General features: G+C 36.2%; 1 protein-coding gene across 5 annotated transcripts in view; it reads right to left on the bottom strand.

The window, feature by feature from the left end:
• Positions 1-1,066: 1,066 nt before the first annotated feature.
• LOC127847196 (uncharacterized) overlaps positions 1,067-25,072 on the bottom strand; it is a 37,395-nt gene continuing 13,389 nt past the window's right edge. The window contains exons 2-5 of one of the 5 annotated variants that reach the window (XM_052378926.1): positions 18,956-19,562; positions 12,615-12,773; positions 9,425-9,863; positions 1,067-4,127 (exon numbers count right to left, since the gene is read on the bottom strand). In XM_052378926.1, the coding sequence (XP_052234886.1) occupies positions 1,720-4,127; positions 9,425-9,863; positions 12,615-12,773; positions 18,956-19,540 (3,591 nt within the window). In that variant the 5' untranslated portion in view covers positions 19,541-19,562 and the 3' untranslated portion in view covers positions 1,067-1,719. The remainder of the gene's footprint in view (positions 4,128-9,424; positions 9,864-12,614; positions 12,774-18,955; positions 19,563-25,072) is intronic. The other 4 variants (XM_052378927.1, XM_052378929.1, XM_052378928.1 and 1 more) reach the window with 4 other exon arrangements.

Below are 25,072 nucleotides of genomic sequence, written 5' to 3'. Positions count from 1 at the left end.
GCATGGATAACCAGGGACGACACTTTCCGCTTTTATGGAATCTTTCGTTATAAGGAAGTCACTTCTAAAAGAAAATCAAGCTTAGACGAAAAGTGTCGTCACTAATTAGCCTGTGTGGTCTGCACAATCTTATCTGGCAAGACACTTGACGCACATGCATTAAGTCCAGTTTTCATAAAACGCGCCCCTATATTGCCTAGTGCATATTTATTGTTAATATAATTATCGATATATTCATTCATGCTACTTCTTTTGAATACAATCTTATTAAAGTGGTTTCTTATAACCATATAATAAGGATGTTTTTAATTACAGTCGAAAACGGTAAAACTACTCCTAAATAGTTTCCATACCATAAAAAAGCACATTATATCAACGGTTATCTTCAGAACCCATACGCTAGACTAGTATTTCCCATACGTCCGTGTTTCCAAAAACACCAGTGTTTCCTAAACGCCAGTGTTTCCCATACGTCAGTGCGTCCCATACGCCAGTGTTTCCCTCTCCACAATACCCATACGCCCGTATTCCCCCATAACCCATACCATATTGCTACCCATACGTCTGTGTTTTCCATTGGCAAGTGTTTCAAATACATCCAGGTTTCCCACCCCCAGATGTGCGAAGAGAAAAAGGACGCCAACCAGCGCTGCCTTGACTGCGAGCAGAACTTCTGTGGAGCCTGTAGCCGGGCACCCCTGCACCTGAACGTGGTTTGAAATCACGCCCTGGTCAACCTGTCCGGGAGAGAGGGAAGGCACTTCATAATGACCACTGGTGGGCGGTCGGTTTCACAGTTGCAGGTCTTTTCTCCCAAGATTGTGTTTATGTACAGGGGCATAGAACAGCTGTCGGGTGCATGTATGCACAGGAGTAGTACCATCAAATATCTCTTTTTAAGTGTGAGCACGTGCAAATACAACTATTGACATATAACATGTTTTAACCTCACATTTACTCTGATCACGGACTCTAGATGACAATATGCGCTCCGTGCTCTGATAGAATATGCCGTTTCTGAGACAATTCTATGTAAACATTTTATAGTAAGAAGTGCATGCAAGAGTGTAGTGCGTTCAATTTATTCAAATACGACACATGATTACATATATAATCAGATAAACAAATAAAGGAAAGTTTATAATGAATATTAACTACATATACTGCATAAAAACAACACACTATATTGTCACATTGAGTAGGTTACTTTAACACTGGAAAACAGTATATATGGACAATAATTGTAGTGACGTAGTTAAGTTGCGTATACAACTCTTGAAGGACGAGTAACAAGAATTAATCCGTGAGAGAAAAACTACCCAAGACCAAAACACGAATTCGTTAACAATAAATTCTTCTCCCGTGTTTCGATAAGTATATACGTCATGAAGTTGTACAAATTCATGATAATAATTACACAGTAAGGTAAAAGCACATTATTCTATTAAAGGGTGTTGTTTACAGTTTTTGCATTTGTTAAATCTAGCGAGAATCATTCAATAATTTATATTAGCGAATATGGCGTCAGCACAAAATTTAAAGAACACTAAAGAAATGAACAAATCCAAATTGTTCAATTTGTCGCGTATATAACTCTGTATAATTATATCAATTTCGAATGATGAATAGAATGTCACTTGTCAATTTTGTAAACGTCCTTAGTATTATAGCTCTCCAGTTATTTTCATATTGAACCCGTGAAAACCTGTTTGATTATTGTCACTTTGATAAAATGGTGCTCCAGGAAATAAAGATTTTACCGCGACAGCCATATTCTTGTTCGAATTTGCATTGCGTAATGTAAATGCCATCCTGCTGCTTCATCCAGTGACAAATATCTGTCTCATTGTCAGATATGTAACAATTCGACAATTCGCAACACACACACGCGTCCCGTGACTTCGACCATTCCACCATTGACTTTACATCTTGAGCGGAAACACGAATTCTTCGATAAACTACTTTTCTGATCGATTCAGGAAGATGGGACAGCTGTGAAACCGCAAGACCTGTAGAAAATAATGTCAGCGAGTGTAGACTTGTCAGGTTTGCAAGAGCTGCACAGAGGCCCGTTGAAGTTGCACCAGCAAGATGTAGACTTCTAATGTTTTTACCTGTGACAGACATCGATTGTAAAATGTGGTCCTCTGATAATCGTGATAGAAACGTTATATCACACGCACGCATAAAGGTGCAGTCTAAATTACTTATATCGGTATATCCGCTACATAAGTACTTGAGTTTTAGACCCTGTAGATCTAATTGACCCGTGTTTACATGCCACAGATACGACAGTGTTTCTCTTGATTGCGAAATGATTTCCTGTAAACGATGTGGTGATTCTTCAGTGCATGAGTGAACTAGAATGCTAATGATGTTTGATATGTTCATATCTATTAACGTATTTAAAGCATATTGGTATTTCTCGTTCATCTCCTTAAAAGTGGTACAAAAGTATATATGACTGATCGTCAGTTGTAAGCACGACTGCTTATTTGCCAGCCCTTCAATAAAGCCATCCACTATAATGTTAAGTGCTGCTATAGTTGGGAAAAAAAATATGGATGTGTCCCGGTCTGAAATAGAGATCTTGCTTTCCAAGTCGCATGTTATGACATCCGTGATGTGCTTTGATATTCTTTCAGCCGCTGGGGCACACATTCCACACGTGAAAATAAATAACTGACCAATGTCCAGAATAGACTTATAATCACAATACATCGACTGTATGGTGCTCAGGATGTTTTCAATGTCCGACTGATTCATTGCAATATACAACGATGCTAGAAACTCCTGAATTGTTTTGTGTAAGAACATGTATGGAACATTCTTTCGCGAGCTAAGCGCCAGCGATTTTTTCTTTGTGATAATTCCTGTCTGAAGTAAGTAATCAAGTTTAGTTTTTGTCATGTGATTAGTGATAGTATTTTCCGCAAAGACTAGCGACGATTCTTTACTAGTGTCTGTTAGTGTTTTAAACGCAAGCGCACTCGCAGAGTGAACCAGCGACCAATTATCTCGCAGATACTCGGTTGATTCAGTTCCAATGATTTGTTTTATTTCATTAACACACATTTCTTCAGTGTCAAAATTTTCAATTTGAAGTTTTTGCAACCCCTTGGCTATGTGCATATCAAGCATATTCATGTATACAGAACACAGTGAACCTTCCACTAAACGTCCAACGTAAAACTGATGAACTAACTGCACACAAACAGCTGGTACTGTGATGAGATTGCCCAAGCTTTGAGCCTTTATTATTTCAATGAAATCAATGCATTTGCATTGTTGATCATTTTTAGAAATACCGTCCTTCTCAGCTAAAACAGTAATGACATTTTCCGCCAAGGTTGTGTAGTTTGTAACGCCGGAAATTTCGAACAAACGCGTTAAAGTATCACTCATAATTAGGTTGGCAAGTTTCCATGGGCGTGCAGTGATAATGTTGGATATGTTGTTTCGCTGTAAATACTGTGGCATGCTTGGAGATGTATGACAATTGCACGCAGAGTCACGTGGCAGAGGAAAGGCTATTTCGGGGTGGTACCATTCGTCTGCAGCGTCTGTCAGAACAATGCATTTATGTTCCCAGACAGAGTCATCCCAAGGTAGCTTGTTGCTTTTTATGGCATCCTCGACCATCTGACTGACGTTACACATGGTTCCACTGTAGTCACGCAATGACACAAAAAACAGAAATGTGTAGTCTCTCAAAGTGTCAAGATCGCTGAAATATGTTGGGTTTGACGTCTTACCTGTGGTAGTGGCTGTTCCCGTGAGCGTTTCCAAAGTGCTCGCACCATTTTTTGAATGGGCTTTGCACCAATCTAGAACTAGCTTTGTTGAAAACGTCGTTTTTCCGCAACCTGGATTGCCTTGGATATAAATGGTATTCACCGGATTCCCATCACGATGCAGCAGCTCTCTGTAGCAACTCACATCTGGTTCCGCCCGTGAAGTCGTGTCCATCTCACCCCCGCCATGTCTGTCTTTCCGGCCTCTCTTAAGTTCATGGATCGACGGGGGAACATAGATCCGCTCTAAAGGTACATCTATTCCAGGATCCAGCATCGACACCGGCACAACACACCTTTCCCGGTAATGTTCGATTAACCACGTTTGGATTTCTGCAAATTAAATTGTTGTGATTTAAAACTATTTAAGAAACCTACTAAGTGTGTCTATTATTGTTAACAGTGGGAAAATGATGATGTTAATGGTGATGACTATGACAAGGATTAGGAAAATGATAAAGATGATGATATGATGAATTTAGTTGCAGCATATGGTCGTCCTCAGCAAAATTGTGAAGAATAATTAACTTCAATACTTTTACATGATTATATTCTTTTTCAGACATATCATAGCATAGCATTCCTAGATATACTAGATATTGTTCAATCATGTTTAACCTACACATTTTAGATAAATAAACACAAAATAGAAACATTCAACAGAATGCGCTACAAAAAACTCACACATTTCTCTAAATTAAAACATTACGATATACCGGTACTTATTTCGTTTTAAGATTGTTCACTCATGTATTTATAACACGATTGCAACATAATAGATTACCCTCGGTATTTTCCGTTGCAAAACATGCTTGTTCGTACAAATATACAAGTTTTAATACACATTTAATGACAGGTATAAATTAACAAAGTTAATATGTTAACATACATCAGTAAACATAAGAAACAAGTAACATATGATAAGAAAGACATACACATGACAGGTAATGCTGTTTTTTTGCTGCTTTAATCGTGTTCTATTTTATCATGATTACAGATATGACGACGATTGGATGAGGCACGGATTAAAGACAAAATATCAACGTTTAAGTATTTTACATCAATCAACTTTCAAATTCTAGCTTATAAGAGCTGTCAAAGACAACGCATTCGACTTTTCTTTCGCCTTGATAGTACAATGTTCTGATATTCACCTGATATATATATTGGTCATTAAGACATAATTGATGTTGAATATCTGTAGAAGTTATAAATTACATGTCAATTAAAGCTGTATATGTAAACATTTAAATGTGAACTTCCTACGCATAGAGTACAAACATTCCGGCTCAATACTTGCATACAAAATCAAGTTAACGAACACCATTTTTTCTATTTGTTAGTAAAACTGACATTGACCTAACTAGCTACAACAGCAATCCTACTCTAGGTCTGAATGAAAACTACCTACAAACAAATTGAAGAACAATACCCTCATCTATACTGAAGTTTTTGACGGGGAGTTCGTTTTCTATTTTATTATCACTGATATTGACCTAAATGGCTCAATATGCAAGATAATGCTGTAACAATTATACACAATTTCAGCACAATAGCTACATTCCAGCTGAAGTTATTTAGCACTTTTTTAATCATTTTAAGCAACAGTGACCTTGACCCTTGTGGTCCGACATGCAACCCGATGCAGGTCAGAGTTATGGCCCTTGGTTTGAGACCGAGCATGATGATCATGAAGACATGTATGATGTTTTAATGAACATCTTATGTATTCATTGAGATATGTATTTGTTTCATGTTAACTTAAACCTCTCTTTCAACTTGCACACAAACCTTAACATGAGTCATTAAGTTAACAAGAGACTCTGAGGCCCACGGTCGCTTGCTCATCGGAGACTTCAGGGAACTGAAATGCTCTCAGCGACTTTTGAGATGTTTTAAAACCATTTTCAAACTTGGCCAGAATATCAACTTGAGAGTAAACACCGTTTTACAATAGCCATATACGGTAAGAAAAGATGCCGCGCTTCCTGGCGACCATATTTTTTTAACGAACCATAACCTTTTTTCGTACTGTGCGGAGCTATCTTTTCTGACCAGTTTCATAAAGATTGGACCATAAATGTGACTTCTACAGAGCTAACAAGGTTTTACTATAGCCATATAAGGACACATGCTCCGACTCCTGGTGGCCATATTTTGCGACGAACCATACCTATTTTTTTAACTCAGCCAAGCTATTAATTGAAAAAATGTTCGGACCAAGTTTCATTAAGATAAGAATATTAATGTGAGTTCTAGGGAGTTAACAAAGTTTTACTATAGCCATATAAGGAAAAATGCCCCGTCCCATTGCGGCCATGTTTTTCAACAGTCCTAACCGTTACTCGTCCAAGACATCATAAGAACAAATATTCCGGCAAAGTTTCATGAATATTGGACAAAAATGTGACTTTAAGACTGTTAAAAAGTCTTTACAATAGCCATATAAGAAAAAAATACTGAGCCCATACCGGAAACATTTTCGAAGGCATCCAAGATATAATTAGAATAAATGTCCTGGCAAAGTTTCATGAATATTGGACAATCTGTGTGACATTTAGAGTGTTAACAAGATTTTAATATAGCCATATAAAGAAAAAATGCCATATTTTTCAACAGACCGGAAATATTTTCTAAGTTATCTAAGATATAATTAGAACAACTGTTCTGACCAAGTTTCACGAAGATTGGACAATACATGTAACTTGTATAGTGTTAATACGGTTTTACTATAGCCATATGAGGAAAATGCCTTATCCCAAGGGGGCCATGTTATTCAACCAAGCGGAACCATTTTCGAACTCGTCCAAGATATCGTTGGGACATATCTTCTAACCAAGTTTTAGGAAGATCGGAAAATAAATGTGGCCTCTTGAGTTTAAACATGGCAAATGTTGACGACGCACAACTGACGACGGACTAAAGGCGATCACAAAAGCTCACCATGAGCACACTGAGCTTAAAAGAGGGGACATAATCATGCTGACAGGCTGGTTAGAGTTACATGTAGAGTTAAATGCCTTGATCAGTGAATGTTCATAAGGATACAGAATACACATGTCATTTTTTCAATATCTATAATTAATATAAAGATATGGAGTTGTTGCAAACATAATTTACCATATTTTTCTAAGTATAAAAGGGGAATAATTCTGCTAAATTGCAAGTCGGACTTTTTCTTCCAAAATGGCCATGGACACATTCTATTCAAATGAATACGTGTAGTAGAAACAGTTATATGGAAATGTTGCTTTAATCTACTTTAATTTCATTAACCAAATTTTTAACCTCACACAATGAACCCGAACACATGTGCATAGTTTCAATTGAATAACTGAAGCGGAAAAAAGCTACATCGAGAAGTTTCAATTTCACCTTAACCGAAATTCAAAATAGGACAATTATATTTACAACAAGAGATGCGTTTGTCAGAAATATAATGCCCCTGACTGCGTCGCTTTAAAGCCATATATTTGACCTTTGACCTTGAAGGATGACCTTGACCTTTCACCATTATAAAAATGTGCAGCTCCATGAGATGCACATGCAAGCCAAATATGAAGTTGCTATCTTCAATATTGAAAAAGTTATGGGCAATTTTAAAGTTTTCGGACGGACGCACAGACTGACGGACTGACGGACAGTTCAACTGCTATATGCCACCCTACCGGGGGCATAAACATAGACCATTCTCAACACCCTATTATTTGTTTACTCACAGCGGACCGCTTTTAATATATCAAAGGCAATTACCGCTACCAGATGCTTTACCCGCAAAATAGACAGACAAATGATGTGCTGTGTTTTTTATTTTCACGACTCGTAACGACTTACGCGTGACCGTTGTTTTTAGTACAAACATGACTTTCGGAGTGGAATATATAGAGAATACTAGGTCGGTGCCGAATAAAGCAAAGTTTATTTTGCGAGGCTTAGAAAATCTGAACCACGAGCCTTGGCGAGTGGTTCAGATTTTCGTGCCGAGCAAGATAAACTTTGCTTTATTCGGCACCGACCTAGTATTCAATTTATCCCATCAATTTTCTTAGTCGTAAATTATTTCTTTAAAAATAGAATAGGAAAATCGAACTAGACGGAAAATCCCAAAGATATTTTAAGCAAACATTGTTTCATTATTTTAATCGTGTCGAGCCTAATACATTACAAAAAGATCAGTAACCAACCTGTTTTTCGTTTATCATACCTCTACGTCCCCGATTTTTAAGAAATAATGAAAAAAAAGACACTAAACAACTGCATCTTTAGCGTGAAACAACATGCATTGTGTCGTATGACGTATTAATAATGACGTCACGAGTACGCGCACTTAATATTTGTAAATAATGTTTATTTGCTTTTTGAGTTGCATTATGTGTAAAAACTATATTAAATCTTGGTATCAAATTGTTTGTTTTGTTAAATCTGATTCGATTTTACTAAAAATGATTACTTTATAGTTGATTCCGAGTAATATGAACATTCTTCGCCGCGCGTGACAGCTATATTTCAGCACTGCTGAAATAAAGATAAATTTATTCCACAGTGGTTTATTTCGACAATGCACGTCTGATGATGGGATAAAGTGGCCGTTGGCCGTTATGGACAAGTGACCGTTATTCTCAAGTGTAATAATGAGTGATTTTCGTCAGGTGGAATCTGCTTTCATCCGCTAAATCCGCTCTCATTTATGCGTACTGCCCGAACCAAAAGTCCTCTTAATTTTCACATAAATTTAGTCATTGTTATTTGTAAAAGGTACAGAAACGCTGAACATTTCTAAAATCAGTGTACATGTAGTATTTGTTTTAATTCAGAAAATGCAGTATCCTCTGTTCGGTAATGTCATGGAGTCACGACCACATTATTCAGTTGACTTGTTTGCATACTGAAGTTCGAGTGCGTATGAATTTGAATTCAATATGCATGAATACGTGTTGGTGTGTTTTTGGATGGATTAAGTTAGTTAAAGTTGAAATAACAGTGTACGGATAACTGGCCTCCAATTCAATCGGTGACAATAATTCGATATTATATTTCTTTTCTATAATGAACTCCAACACTGACGTTCAATGATCATAAATGCGAGGAGAACATCGTTCACACATTGAATTAATAAAACATCTGTATAGATATGTAACTTATTGATAGGAGCATTAAATCTACGTATGAGTTATTTCTTTGTCGTATAAACTGCATCTTTTATCTCAGGGAATTGCCCACTTACATAACGTGTTTTGAAATTGTTAGGATAGTCTAAACATCATAATTCAGTCGCGACGTTTAAATCATTGAAAACTTTGGTTAAGAAGAGGTGCTTAGAATTTAATAATGTGTTAGTCTGTTACTGGCGCGTACCAATACACCTCTAATGGGAAAAACATGCCACAGGTTGATGACTGGAGATAAGAACATTCCCATGGTCACTAACTTTAAATTCATCTTTGCATAAAGAAATAGAATAAAAGTGCGACAACAACATGGTAGATAGAAGTGTTTCTGGTTATTTCCATCGACTATGTTAACGTCTGAATAGATAACGCATTTTTTCTACGCGCTGGAACAAAAGAAGAATGTGTTAATATATTTTAATTACTCAAATGTAATTGTTCATCAACATACATAGTACCTACCGATTAATGTTCTGTTCATTGTGGCATTGTCTTTATTATTCAGCACTTCATGTTTTTGCCTTCGTATTGTTTCAAGTACATCATCTCTTTTTCCGTCGTATATCGTTTCAAGTACATCATTTATTTTCCCGTCTATAGTTTCAAGTACATCATCTCTTTTCCCGTCTATCGTTTCAAGTACATCATATTTTTTCCCGTCTATCGTTTCAAGTACATCATCTCTTTTTCCGTCTACCGTTTTAAGTACGTCGTCTTCTTTCCTTTGTATTGTTTCAAGAACTTTACTTAGCTTTTCATTAAAAGCATCGACCATTTCATTTACAAGTTTATCCTTTTCTTTTTCAAGAGTCTCTTTAATTTTTGCACTCAAATTTTCTTTCAAGAGCTCAAAGGTGGTTGCAACATCTTCAGTAGTTATTGCTAGCGTTCCACTCTTCAGCTGTGAAATAGGAAGTGAGCAATAATTATATAATTGATTATCAATGCTGAATCACTTTTAAACATGTTTTGCAGTTTTGCAAATAATTTTGAAAGCCAGAATATAATTTACATAGATAAACATGTTAACCTAGATAAACTGCTATACATTTTAAAACAAGAGGTCAAAGATGTTTAGTTTAAACCTATTTATTTTAGCTCGATTGCATCGAACGCCTAGGGCTTATATAAACGATTTCGAGTCCGTTTCCTGGGCCTTGAACCAGTACTTGGTGTCCTTGGAGGAGATCTAAAGAACGCTCCCACGGTGGGGATCAAACCCGTGACCTCCCGGTCGCTAGGCGGACACCATATCCATAACACCACGGCGACAAAGATGTTTATGATCGGTAAACTATGCAATGGGGCATGGTCAGTTTCAAACAGTGGCATAATTTGAACAAGAATTTTAAAGTAACATTTCTACTCAAAATCAACGCAAATTTCGTACAATATTTCGTAAAATAAAGCTCAACAATTAAAAACCATTGTTCCTTATGGCCATTGTCAAATTTTCAACGCCAGATGTGGTCTGGTAAAATAGATGTTTGTGGATACAAAATGCTGCGTTTTTATTATGGTTTTAACATGGTACCATTTTAGTGTTCGTGTGTCGTATCAATAGATATATTCGCATGAAATTAACATGGAATTTATTGTGGTCACAACTAAATAAAAACGAGCATTTTGTATCTACAACAAGATGTGTTTGTGAAACACTATGTCCCCGTATATGACGTTTGACCTTGAAGGATGACCTTGACCTTGACCCTTCACCACTCAAAATGTGCAGCTCCATAAGATACACATGCATGTCAAATATAAAATTGCTAGCATCAATATTGCAGAAGTGACATTACATGAGCAATTTTGACCCATATATTTGACCTTGAAGGATGACCTTGACCTTGACCTTTCACCACTCAAAATGTGCAGCACCATGAGATACACATGCATGCCAAAATATCAAGTTGCTATCTTCAATATTGCAAAAGTACTCATCAATGAGCAATTTTGGCCACATATATTTGACCTCTGACCTTGAATGATGACCTTGACCTTTCACCACTCAAAATGTGCAGCTCCATGAGATACACATGCATGCCAAATATCAAGTTGCTATCTTCAATATTGCAAAAGTACCCATCAAATGAGCAATTTTGGCCACATTTATTTGACATCTGACCTTGAAGGATGACCTTGACCTTTCACCACTCAAAATGTGCAGCTCCATGAGATACACATGCATGCCAAATATCAAGTTGCTATCTTGAATATTGAAATATTGCGAAAGTGTACATTAAATGAGCGATTTTGACCCATATATTTGACCTTTGACCTTGAAGGATGACCTTGACCTTTCACCACTCAAAATGTGCAGCTCCATGAGATACATATGCATGCCAAATATCAAGTTGCTATCTTCAATATTGCAAAAGTTATTGCAAATGTTAAAGTTGGCGCAAACCAACCAACAGACCAACCAACAGACAGGGCAAAAACAATATGTCCCCCACTACTATAGTGGGAGACATAAAAATCTATGTAATCATACCACATCTGGGATTGAAATTGTGGCTATTGCTATAAGGAACACCGATTGTTTAGGTGTAAACTTTATTTTTCGAAATACTTTACGAAATTTTCGTTGATTTTGAGCGTTATAGAGACTTTAAAAGATCACAATCTGATGTCACAGGCCAAGCAAAATAGCTTTGTGCGCATTTGTTTCAGAGAAGATTTGTTAAAGTTATCGTGCTATATGAATCACTGTCATATATTTCATAACAACACTCCCAGACAGGGTCCATTTTGATTCCAATGATGTAGTAGAGGACCAACCACTATATGACTTTACATGCCAAACTTTACAACTCTCTGTCTTATTTTTTTATAGAGATTTTAACACATATTTAACAATATGTACATGTATACGTCTATATCAGTGATTTTTCTTCGCTTTATATTTTACAGACAGTGCCTTTTTTATTAGGAAAAAGGCGCGATAGACCAGGAAATTGGGAAAAATTAATAAGTGCATGTTCAAATGCTTTCTAAAATTCATATTACTAAGTGCTAGGGAATTAAATTGCTGTATAAAAAACTCAATAAACTAACTATTGTGTTTATTGTAAAAGTTTGGCATATTTTGGGGGAAATTTTGGTAAGATATTTGGGAAACAATGTTACTTTGTACCATGTGGGAAATAGCCTTTTTTCACTTTTTGCAATTGGTAAGAGGCTGTAATTTTGGCCAAAAAAATATCACTGGTCTATATAGATCATGTGACCACAGGGGTGTGGTCGGTTTTGATCTCAGGGGCAATATTTTCGAAAACTTTGAACAGGACCAATTTATAATGTTTAGTACAAATATTAGAGGAATCTGTGACTTGTGGTTTCAAAGAATAGGTTTTTTACCTCACATGACCCATTTTCAAATTCGACTCCCAAGGCAGCCTCAATATATCTCAACGGGCTGGAATTATTTTCGAAATAAGCAGAGCTTTGATTAGAACAAGTGTGGCTGACATGAGAGAGAGAGAGAGAGAGGGGGAGGGAGGGAGGGAGGGAGGGAGGGAGGGAGGGAGGGAGGGAGGGAGAGGGAGAGGGAGAGGGAGAGAGAGAGACAGACAGACAGACATACAGAAAGATATATAGAGACAGGGAGAGAGAAAGAGACAGAGAGATGTACATTACCCATGCGTCATACCTGTTTTAACTTGTCAACTGCAGTCTTCGCCGTCACCTGGTGGTTTACATGTGTCAGGCTCTGCAACAGCGCTTCTAGAGTGTCGATAGCTTTGTCAGTATCCTGGCTGTTCATGGACATTGCGGGCGCATGTCGAACTTCACGACCCACATCTCTAGCCTGAAATGTAAGCTTGTTATAATGTTGTTTGCATTGGTGAGTGGATGCATGTCTTTGTTAAAATTGGTGTATACATCCTTTTATATTTTGTATAAACTTAATCATGTACAAACGAGTATTCATAACATGGTAGAAAACGTCCATTTAAACTGATCATAAAGTCTTTGACTCATTTAGACATAACATTAGTATCATAAAACAAGAGGGCCATGATGGCCCTGTATCGCTCTGCTGCCGAAAAAAGGCAGAAACAAACATTCTCTGCATGTGCAAATACTTAAATATAGGCCTTATTTAAGCACATGTACACTTTTGCAACCCCCTGGGCTGGGTCAAATTTAACCACAGGGGCATAATTTGAGCAAACTATATATAGGACTACTATATCTCACTAAATACAAAATGTGATAGCCCTAGGTCCTTGAGTTAAGGACAAGAATATTTTTAAAGTTTTCACAAAATAAGCAAGATATAAGTGTATATAATCAGTGATTTTTTTTGTCAGAAATTACAGCCGATATTCGGCTGCTTCCCAATTGCAAAAAATGATGTTTTTTCCCAAATATTTGATTAAAATTTCCCAAAAAAAGACAAAATTTTCCCAATAAAGCCAATAAGATTACAATGTAATTTAGCAATAATTTCGAACGAGTGCCGATCGAGTTGCCGAGTCGTCGCCGAACAACAACTGACTTACGCATTTTCGCGAATTTAGCCGAATACGATTTTACGTTGCTATCCACATCTCTCTCTATATTGCGGAGGATACCGACGATAGTCGATGTATCCCGATTGTAAACGCCTGTTTTTACATACGCCCAAGATGGCGGCAAGCAGACGAGAAATTTGCGATGCGCGGCGAAAATGATAAATAACATTCAAATTAACAAAGGATATCATATGGTTATTACGGAATAATTTAATGCGTGTGTCAATTAACGCAAAATACAACGTTTGAGATAAAAACAACAAATATATATTACAAATCTTCACAGTGAATTCGCATCACGGAAATCAGTGTTGGGAAATTGGAGTTAGTCTACCGTTACTCACAAAGTTAATGCATTTAAGATGAGTATCATTCGAAAATGGAAAGAGACAAACATGATATGATTTATATGTTAGTGGATCTGTATAAAATCAGATTCATATGCATATTCTGCTTTACTATGTTTGTCACGCTTTACAGTTTACTGAAATAGCACTGAAGTGCAAGATGTTGAAAGGTAAAGAAATGAAATAAATTATTTTAACTCCATATAATACATCATTAACATAACAAGACCACTGAAACGTTTTTTTTATAAATATGTGTTCATGTTTTCACCATATGATATTTAATTTAAAAGAATACTGAATTAAATTCTTACTGTTAAAGAGGTTATGATTAAATGGTATATTTAAGAATCTATATAGATTATTGCAAGTTCAATATGAATGTGGAAGGATATTAACTTAACATTGTCTTCATTGTAAGAACACATTAAATTAGTACTTTATAATATAAAAATGCTGTCAAACATACTTTAATAATTTAATTCTGTTCTTATAATCATATTTATAATGTTTCCCAATTTCATGGTTTATCGCGCTATTTTTCCCAATTTCATGGTTTATCGCGCTAATTTTCCCAATCCAAAAGGCACAGGCTGTAAGAAAAAAAATCCAAAAAAATCACTGATATAATGTTCACTTTTGTGACCCGCGCGTCATGGTCAAAATTGACTAAAAGGGCATAATTTGAACAAACTTGGTAGAGGACTATAAGATGTTACTGCATACCAAATTTGGTGGCCATAGTCCGAATGGTTTTCGACAAGAAATTTATTTAAGATTTCACAAAATAGGTGCTTTATAAGCATTTATTATCCCCACGCTTTTTTAAAAGCGTGGGGATATTGTGGTTATCTCCGCCGTCTGTCTGTCCGTCCTGGCCACCATCTCCTCCTACACTATAAGCACTAGAACCTTGAAACTTACACACATGGTAGCTATGAGCATATGTGCGACCCTTCACTATTTGGAATTTCGATCTGACCCCTTGGTCAAAAGTTATGGGGTTTGGGGCGGACCGGCTCATAGATTTTCACTCATTTTTAATGTTATTTTACATTAACTTCTTCATTTCTGCACCAATTTACTTCAAATTGATACTGAACCTCTCTTTTGACAATATGGTCAATCTCAACTATGCATGGCCCCATTACCAACCCTGGGGCGCCCCGCCCACATAGACCACACCCACCCAAAATTGCCTTTTACTATAATTTCTTCATTTCTACACCGATTCACTTCAAATTGATACTGAACTTCTCTTATGACAATATGGTCAATCTCAACTATGCATGACAATACGGTCAATCTCAACTATGCATGGCCTCATTACCAACCCTGAGGCGCCCCACCCACAAAGGCCACACCCACCCAAAATTGCCTTTTACTATAACTTCTTCATTTCTACACCGATTCACTTCTAATTGATACTGAACTTCTCTTATGACAATACGGTCAATCTAAACTATGCATGGCCAAATTACCAACTCTGGGGCGCCCCGCCCAAATAGGCCACACCCACACAAAATTGCCTTTTACTATAATTTCTTCATTTCTACACCGATTCACTTCTAATCGATACTGAACTATTCTTATGACAATACGGTCAATCTCAACTATGCATTATGAGCCCCATTACCAACCCTGGGGTGCACCGCCCATATAGGCCACACCCACCCAAAATTGCCTTTTACTTAACTTCTTCATTTCTACACCGGTTCACTTCTAATTGATACTGAACTATTCTTATGACAATACGGTCAATCTCAACTATGCATCGCCCCGTTACCAACCCTGGGGCGCCCCTGCGTCAAACATGCGGCGTGGGGATACGCGTCGGCCTCTGCCGCGCCATTCAGGTTAAAAATCTGGCCTATTAGTTGGTAATAAAATGCATGCAGTGTTATGTATCTGATATTGACAATTAAGCAAATCTGCACTTAGGCTATTTCATATCACTCACACAAGAAGATTACAATTTACTTGCTATTAATTTAATAGTTACTTCTAACTTGTTTCCTTTCTGTATTAAGAGGGTTTTTTCCTTTTCATATTAAAAAGTTCAATTGGTATTCAAATGAATAAACAATCAAAGTTCTTGATTTTGCCAACAAATAATGTTTTCCAATTGTGGGTCTACTTTTTTCTTTTAATAATTATTTCTTATTATGTTTATTTATTCTTATATCAATAAAAATTAAAGTTTTTTTCCACTATTTTGTTTAAAAAGTACATATATGTATTTAAAGAAATCATTGCAAGAATACATGACAAGTAATGATTGTGACAAAAAGGTGCCATTTAAGGTCCTATTATCAGTTTTGGGTGCCCAAACCTGTATAGGTGAGAAGACTGTTAGAAGACTGTGGGGACAGTGGGGTATGAGGAACAATTCATACACAGTTATTGACAGGTTCTTGTTGAATCAAGCACAGAATTATCTGAACATCATAATTCATTAGAATTGAAAAAAAGTTCAATCAACCTGAAAAATCAAATTGACCAACTTTGACTTATTTGCAAAATTTTGAGAGATTGGCCTACAAATTGCATGAACAGGTATAAAATAGTGGGTATTAATAGCTTAAAACATTATTGGCAACATGTCTGTTTAATTTATATTATCATTATTGTTTAATTATAGCATGGAATATAAATTTAAATTGGGGGTAAAGTTCAATCGACCAGTATTGACCAGTAATGACCACTTCGGGAGTATTGACCGGGGCGGTTTTAACCGATAAAAACCGCCGGTTAAAACCGGGGGCGGTTGATTGGTGCCAACCCTGGCGCCATTTCTAGTTCAATTTTGTGACCCCCCATTGCAGGGTCAAAGTTGACTCCAGAGGAATTATTTGAACAAATTTGGTAGAGGTTTATTAGATGTCACTACATACCAAATTTGGTAGCCGTAGGCCCAATGGTTATCGACAAGTAGATTTTTAAAGTTTTCACAAAATAGGCCCCATATAAGCTTATGTTCAGTTTTGTGACCCCGGGCAGGGTCAAATTTGACCCAAGGGGCATAATTTGAACAAACTTTTAAGAGAACTATTAGATGTCACTACATACAAAATTTGGTAGCCTTATGCCTTATGGTTAAGGACAAGAAATATTCACAAAATAGGCACTATATTTTACCCCTGGGGCATAATTTGAACAAACTAAGTAGAGGACTATACAATGTCACTACATACTAAATTGTGTAGCCCTAGGTCTAATGGTTATGGACAAGATTTTTTTTTTAAGGTTTTCACAAAATAGGCATTATATAAGCATATGTTAAATTTTGTGACCCCTGGGGCAGGGTCAAACTTGATCCCAGGGATAAAATTTGAACAAATTTGGTAGAGGACTTTTAGATATGATACTCGAGCTCGTAGCTCTGTTCTCCTTCCAGGTGACCGTGTTCTTGTAAGGAATGTATCCATGCGGGGAAAACAGAAATAAGTGGACAGATGGGAGCCAAATCCATATATCGTCATTCGGAAGCCCATTGAAGATGTACCTGTGTACGAAGTTAAACGGAAGGAACTCGATTTAAGAAGTCCAGCACTCTTCGTCGAAATTTACTCCTTCCGTTCATGAGTAACGGACATCAAGGACAACGATGACGACGAGCAATGCAGCACAAGTCGTGATTCAGTCGATACGGTGCATGAATTAAGTAATGCTGATGAAGATACAAGAATAACGGTGGAGAATTCGAACAGTGATGACACACCTGATGGTCAAGTGGGTCCATATGTTATCCCTGCGAGGCGAAATCAACGGGTTTCAAACCAGTCAAATTCTTTGAGACCCGAAATGAATTGCAGACCACCAAAATAGATGACAAGTGGTGATTGGCGAACTTGAATTATAGTTGATTGAGTAGTATAGATATGCGGACTTTGATGCATATTATAAAATCAATTACTGGAGTATGTGTTTAGTGTCATTGTGCTTAATTTTTACTTTTACTATGAACTGTTATTCAATATTTTAAAAGTTTACATCTTTATTTTGTTTTGCATTACTTTAGTGTACACCGTGTATACTGGTACTTATTGTTGTAATAGAAAAGCGACATGTAAAATCTTCTAGTATTTTTATCTTTCAATAAATATACCCCGGTAGCGTGTTTACTAAGCACATATATTCTGATATTGAAATGTTAAATAATATAGCCTATGGTATTCGATACTTTAGGAAATTGACGCAGTAGTATTACGTTGCAAATGAACTTGGATATTGTTTAAATTGTAAAAATATCATATAATAAATAATTATTATGTACAACTTACCTTAAAGGTAGTAATTATGTAGCTTATTTTGTTTCTCAGTATTAACGAGTTATCTCCTTAAATTTAATGTTTGACCTAAAGTAGGTACATTAACATATTGAGTTGGAGACTAGCAAACATGCACATTTTGTTTATGTTGTTACATTAGCTATTTTTACCCGTATGTTCTTATATTCATTTCCTTTTCATTCTTTTGCATTTTAAAGAAAGAGTACATAACAGTCAGGAGACTTTTAGTATGAGCAGGGAAAGTATGTCATAGGAAACGAAACCATTAAGTTTACTCAAACCATGTCAATGCTACTTTAATAAATAATTGTACAGTTGACAGCTTTCCCTGATGACCAGTTATCACTTACATTCATCTAATCAGTCATTTAATCCATTATAATAACTAACCTGTTAAGTACGACCGATCACCAAATGCAATACCAATATACGACGGTCGGATTGTTGATGTGAAATAAATATCTTTGATATACAGGTATATAACTGCTTTCAGGTTAGTGCATTAATTGTATTTATTGTATTTTCCTATTATTGTTTATGCAATATATTGTAATTGTCATTATGCGGGTTTATAGTGATTGCATTTGCCTTTTATATGTTGTATACGACGGTCAGATTATTGATGTAAAATAAATATCTTTGATATATATAACTGCTTCAGTTATCACTCATCAGCAATTTAGAATCCACTACGACATAAATACATGCCGACTGAGCTACGTCGACACAATATTTATTAGGATAGTAGTATATGCATACGTACAAGATGTCATAATGGCATTGTTTTCAAAATACTTACTTGAATCACATAATTTATTTCTACAGTAATATTACCTTCGTGCACACATTTTCCTGTTTTGTAAGGTCGTCCTGCAAATACGTTTTGAAGTATTCACAGTTGTATATGATATTCATTATGCCGTTGAAGTCGGTGCATTCCGCTTGGTTGGCGTCCTTGTACCCATCTTTTGAGACGAAGCATTTGAAAATATGCCAGGGTTCCGAGCACCATTTAGATGCATCCGTGTTTATCCACGTAGGACCCTGAAAGCTGAGTGAGTTTTGTTTCCAACGAAATCGGTGTTGAATTACAATTTGTTTACAAATTTCATTGCATAACTTATTGGGACAATTCCGCGGCATGTGAATTTCATGAAATGCACATTTCCCACGTTTTCTTCTGCAGCATATGTTTGCCGGGTCACACGGCAAGACATTTGGAGTCACACACTGATTACAGACAATGCTCTCTGGTACACCGTGTTGATGCTTAATCTCTTTACGAATGTCATCATAACACGCCTGATTTATTTCCTTTACAAATTCAAGCAAGCAGTCACGTGTAATCTTTATACCCATTGCCGCCTTAAACCAGTTCATGGTTTCTGGTTGACGAATGATTTCCTTGTAGTCCGACATTTTACTTTACACTGATATTTTTCTGTAAAACAACATCAAAATAGTAACGATTAAAAATGTGAACAGGTAAACATACTGAATGATCGTTTAACCGATTACCTTTTTCTAGGAAAGGTAAACCTACAACTTTTTCAAACAAGGGCTGTTTGCAAAACATGCATGCCCCCCATATGGGCTGTCCGTTGTAGTGGCAGCCATTGTGTGAATACAATTTTTGAAACTGTGACCTTGACCTTTGACCTAGTGACCTGAAAATCAATAGGGGTCATCTGCGGGTAACGATAAATGTACCTATGAAGTGTCATGATCCTAGGCAAAAGCGCTCTTGAGTTATCATCCGAAAATCATTTTACTATATCGGGTCACGGTGACCTTGACCTTTGACCTTGTGACCTCAAAATCAATAGGGGTACAGTGTTTTTTTTCAGTTTTGGGGGAAGGGGGTCGGGTCCCATGAGGGGGTGAAAATTCGCGCGTAAAAGGGGAAAAGGGGGAAATTTCTATTCTTAGCTAGTAACAGTACAAAATCAAGTTTTAACACTATACAGTACAGCCAAAGCGGAACAAACGTTTTTCGCGATCCGCGGCGGCAAGGCGAAACGAGTCGATGCCGCATCAGTCGTTGAAGCCGCGTCAGTATGCGGTGGCAAGTCGCATTTCGCCGCGAAATTGCATCTGTCCGCCGAGGCATGCCGCGGTCCGCGACATGATGCCGAGTCGATGCGATCATGTTTTTTTTTATTATTAGTATTATTATTTGTTTCCCGCCTGTAGCGTATGTATTTCACACATAAACAAGGTCACGTAATTATGTTTTCGCACATACAAGTGGTCAAGGCTCAAGCAATATTATGGTGGATTTATAAATTAATTGCATGTTGATTCGGCTATTATATTTTAGCTGAGAAAATTAGCAGTTTGAAGCCACATCAATAATCAAGACGGTGACAACGTATATGTAGTTTTGTTAATTATCAGCTTATTATAACTATTGTTTGAATATGCGTATATAAACACGTTTTATTTTGTTCATATTATACAGTTAATATCTCTACTAATTACCCGATAATCCCGTATATTCCAGTTTTAAAGCAAATGCTGGTAAATATTTTCGATACACAAACATTCTCGATATTTCCTTAAGTATCAAATACATTTTGGCATTTGTTACTATTTAGAGATGATGAAATAACGTCTAATCGGGGCGTTTTTTTCTCCACTGAACACGCGATTAACGCCTGACGTGATGTTCATGTATTTATACAACACAAAATACACCCAAACTTTCCAAGCGACGTTCTACATGTCTGCATAATTTTCGCGCGCTTTTTATGAAACAAAGGATATTTTAGCACTGTTTATTTGACGCTAGAATTTGCCAAAGGACGCGTAAGCATTAAAATTAGGAAGTGTGTTACTGATTACAAATTTAATAATGATAATCGAACGAAACATAAACAGTTGCGCGTAATTAATTCTACGCTACACATACATGTATGTACATGTAGGTGGATATCTTTTCACTCGATCCGCCGCGTACGTATGCGGCGGATTTACTCCGCGAAAGTACACGAGGTTAATACAGACTCGGCGTCGTTGCGCGGATCGATGCCGAGTGCCACGGCGATACGACGCGTGAACACACGATTCGGCCGCCGCGGACTAATAATCTGTCTGTGGCGTAGCCGCGGATTATGTTTGTGCCGCTTTGGCTGTACTGTAATTCACCATACAGAGGGAGAAAAACATAATTCAAACTCTTTTATTCATGAACATGTTATGTTCATGTTCAAAGTTCAACATTTCTGGGCTTTTCAGCGAATTTAATAAATTATTCTGGTGACCTCCTCTTCACCAAGTCTCTCCGTGTGCAGACAAAGTCTGATCAGGGACTCCAGTGTGTAGCTTCCCCAAACCTATTTCTCTAAGGCATGCAAAGCAGGTTGAGCAAACTAAACAGTCTTTCAACACTCTCTTGACCGGACGTTTCTGGCGTTTCACTGCCGGCATTTGAAGAAGACTGACTTTTAAGTTGTACTTGTTTAAAAAGAATATCAATTCATTTTTAAGTTAAAACAGATTTGTCAATTTTTTTACGATAGCTTTTGTTGTGCGACATGATGGAATACGTATGGTTTGCGGTAGATGTCGTAAAGCGAAAGTCGTGATAGTGATCTACGTACGGTTTGCGGTAAAGGCTAAAATAAAGTAAACACGCGGATGCAGTTCAGGAAAATTGTAGTAAATTCGTAACAAAAGACGTATTTAAATGAGGTATTGATTAAAATTGAATAACACTTCTGAGAGGGGAATATTAAAAATATTTGGGGGAAAAATATATGCTCTAAAGATGGGGGAATGGGGCCGAATAACGCCGAATATTTCATCCAAAAAAAATACTGGGGGTCATCTGCAAGTCATGATCAATCTACCTATGAAGTTTCATGATCCTAGGCGTATGCGTTCTTGAGTTATCATCCGAAAACCATTTTACTATTTCGGGTCACCCTGACCTTGACCTTTGACCTAGTGACCTCAAAATCAATAGGGGTCATCTGCGAGTCATGATCAATCTACCCATGAAGTTTCATGATCCTAGGCGTATGCGTTCTTGAGTTATCATCCGGAAACCATTTTACTATTTCGGGTCACCGTGACCTTGACCTTTGACCTAGTGACCTCAAAATCAATAGGGGTCATCTGCAAGTCATGATCAATCTACCCATGAAGTTTCATGATCCTAGGCGTATGCGTTCTTAAGTTATCATTCAAAAACCATTTTACTATTTCTGGTCACCATGACCTTGACCTTTGACCTAGTGACCTCAGAATTAATAGGGGTCATCTGCCAGTCATGATCAATGTACCTATGAAGTTTTATGATCCTAGGCCCAAGCGTTCTTGAGTTATCGTCTGACAACCACCTGGTGGACGGACTGACAGACGGACCGACAGACCGACATGAGCAAAGCAATATACCCCCTCTTCTTCGAAGGGGTGCATAATAAATTAAATGCATTTTTTGTCAAATAAAATATAGAAATTTCATTTCTAGTGCTCTGCATACTGCCAATTAAATCTATTGTCTACTTCAAACAGCATGCCACGCATGGATAACGGGAATCAATAATGTGTCAATAAAACAAAGAAAAACAGCAATAAGCCATTGCTTTCGTTGTTACAACTCGAGATTAAGTTTTTTTAATTGGCAGTATTGTTATGTATTACCTGCAAACATTTAACCTGAGATCTGTGTCGAGGGGACTTAAAGCAGTAATTGATAAGTTTATTTAAGGTTCATGTAAAGTCCCAAAATGACCCCAAATAGAAGAAATTTTAAAATATAAAAATGATCAGTAATACCCAAAATAAGTTGATGAAATTTACATATGGTTGCAATAATTACAGTTTTATTCAATATATGTATACAATTAATAAAAACACTCACAAATGTTAGTAATAATGTAATTATTAGCAAAAATATTGCAATGTATGTACATGTAGCATGAACCAATTATTTTTTTAAACATAATTGATGTCAAATGCCTGCAGGAATAATATTTAAGGTATTAGAAAGCTTTTTATTTTTGTTTTAATGGCTTACTTTGAAAATTCTATTTTTTATGAATTTTTTAGCAACAAGGGGTAATGAACTTTAAAATAATGTTATTGAATTTCTAACCAAAAACTGTTACCATGGTAATCCTGGATAAAATGCACACTTTTCTTCAAAACAATCCAAATTCTAATGCTTTTTCTTGATAAAATATCTCCTATAGACCTATACTAACTAGAAATACCTTTTTTGATCAGAAAATTAATATAAAAAGATGTTTTAGTTGTTTTTAATTTCAATAAGCATACTGTTTACGTTCTGTTCATTATCTTCATAAGTTCCTAACAATCTGTTATGTCATCATTTTTATAGGACGATATTTAATGTATTGTGTTTTATAATTTTGAAATGAAAACATTAATATTGTTTAAGACTAATAAACAAAACATACTGATCAAAAGTGATTTTTGTTGTTATTAATGGCATTTTATTTTACATGTGTAGCAAGTTTAGGTAAATCTTTACCTATGTATTTTTTTCAAACTATATATATATATATATATATGCAATTAACATTTTTGTACCAAAAATGTGTTATAAGATAAAAGTTTATCAATAAAAATAACTAAAAATATATAATAACTCAAGTTTAAACATATGTGTCACTGTGTCATAATTTCAAAAATAAGTGGATGGCTGATGCTATAGTAATTGGTAAAACAATCATAAGAAGGATAAACTAAGTATGATTTTTCAATGGTTTATGCGCTTAATTTGAGATGTCTTTTCTAGCAGTTATATAAAGTGTTCCTGACCAAAATCAATGTTACATTACTTTCAAATCATTCATGTATTGGTATACAACAAGAAAGTGGTAGAATATTTGCGGAAAACATAAGAATTTTTGACGAAAACTTGTCTGCTGAAATTTACCGAGATGTTCCGGAAATGACCGATCGTCCGTTTCCGAAAATAATACATGTCGTGGTTTCTGAAAAACAAAATGGATATACCCAAAGATTTTGGTGTTATTGACTATTACTGGTTGATAAATGTATGATTTTGCTTCTTATTTGAAAAAGTGATGCTTTCAAGGCTGATAAACTTGAAATATGAAAGCTATTCGGTCGTTTGGCCTTTGTTTGTCAATACATCTGTACGATCGGTAATTTCCGTAACCACTCGTAAAATTGTAGCAGACACAATTTTTAATCACAATACTTATGTTTTCCACTTATTTTCGACCACTTTCTTGTTCAATACCAATAGATAAATGATTTCAAAGCAATATTTTATTGATTTCAGCAAGTAACACCATCTATAACCGCGAAAAAAAACATTCCAAACTTTTTGGTTTACGATTTTTATTTTCTAAATAGCTTGCAAAGAGCATGGCATTGAATGTTATGCAAGATAAATGTCTCTACTTTCTTGATTGGATGATTTCAGAATGTTTAATCCAATCAGAAAAGAGCTTTAAAACGTAATTTAGACCCATGTTAAGCGAGATAATAAAGAACCACTTTTTGGTTACTGCCGATTTGTGACATCACGAGTTGCCTCCCTTGTTGGTTCATGCTAATGTATGGCAAATGATCAATTTCATTCAAAAAAACACAAATGCACCAAATAAAAACACCAACAGTATATGCAAGTTATACGGGCAAAAGCCCACAAAGCGAGCGTTGACCGTTCATACATATGGTAATTTAGAAATAAAATTACATAAGAATACCACATATGGATACGTCTCAAAAAAATTTGCCACGCGACATATATTTTCGCGATGCTATTTATGACCTTGAACAAATCAAAAACACTTTGACATATGCTTAATCACCTGTAAATACATACCTCAGGAAAAGTTATATCAATGACATCATAATTGTGTAGCGAATCGCACTAAATATTCTCGCATTATTTGTTTTTCTTCGCAACCGTGTCAGAATTAAGTCATTTCTCAATTAACTCCCCTG

This window comes from Dreissena polymorpha, chromosome 10, assembly GCF_020536995.1.
Source record: "Dreissena polymorpha isolate Duluth1 chromosome 10, UMN_Dpol_1.0, whole genome shotgun sequence".
Taxonomy (NCBI): Eukaryota; Metazoa; Mollusca; class Bivalvia; order Myida; family Dreissenidae; genus Dreissena; species Dreissena polymorpha.
This window is presented reverse-complemented; position numbering and strand designations above follow the sequence as displayed.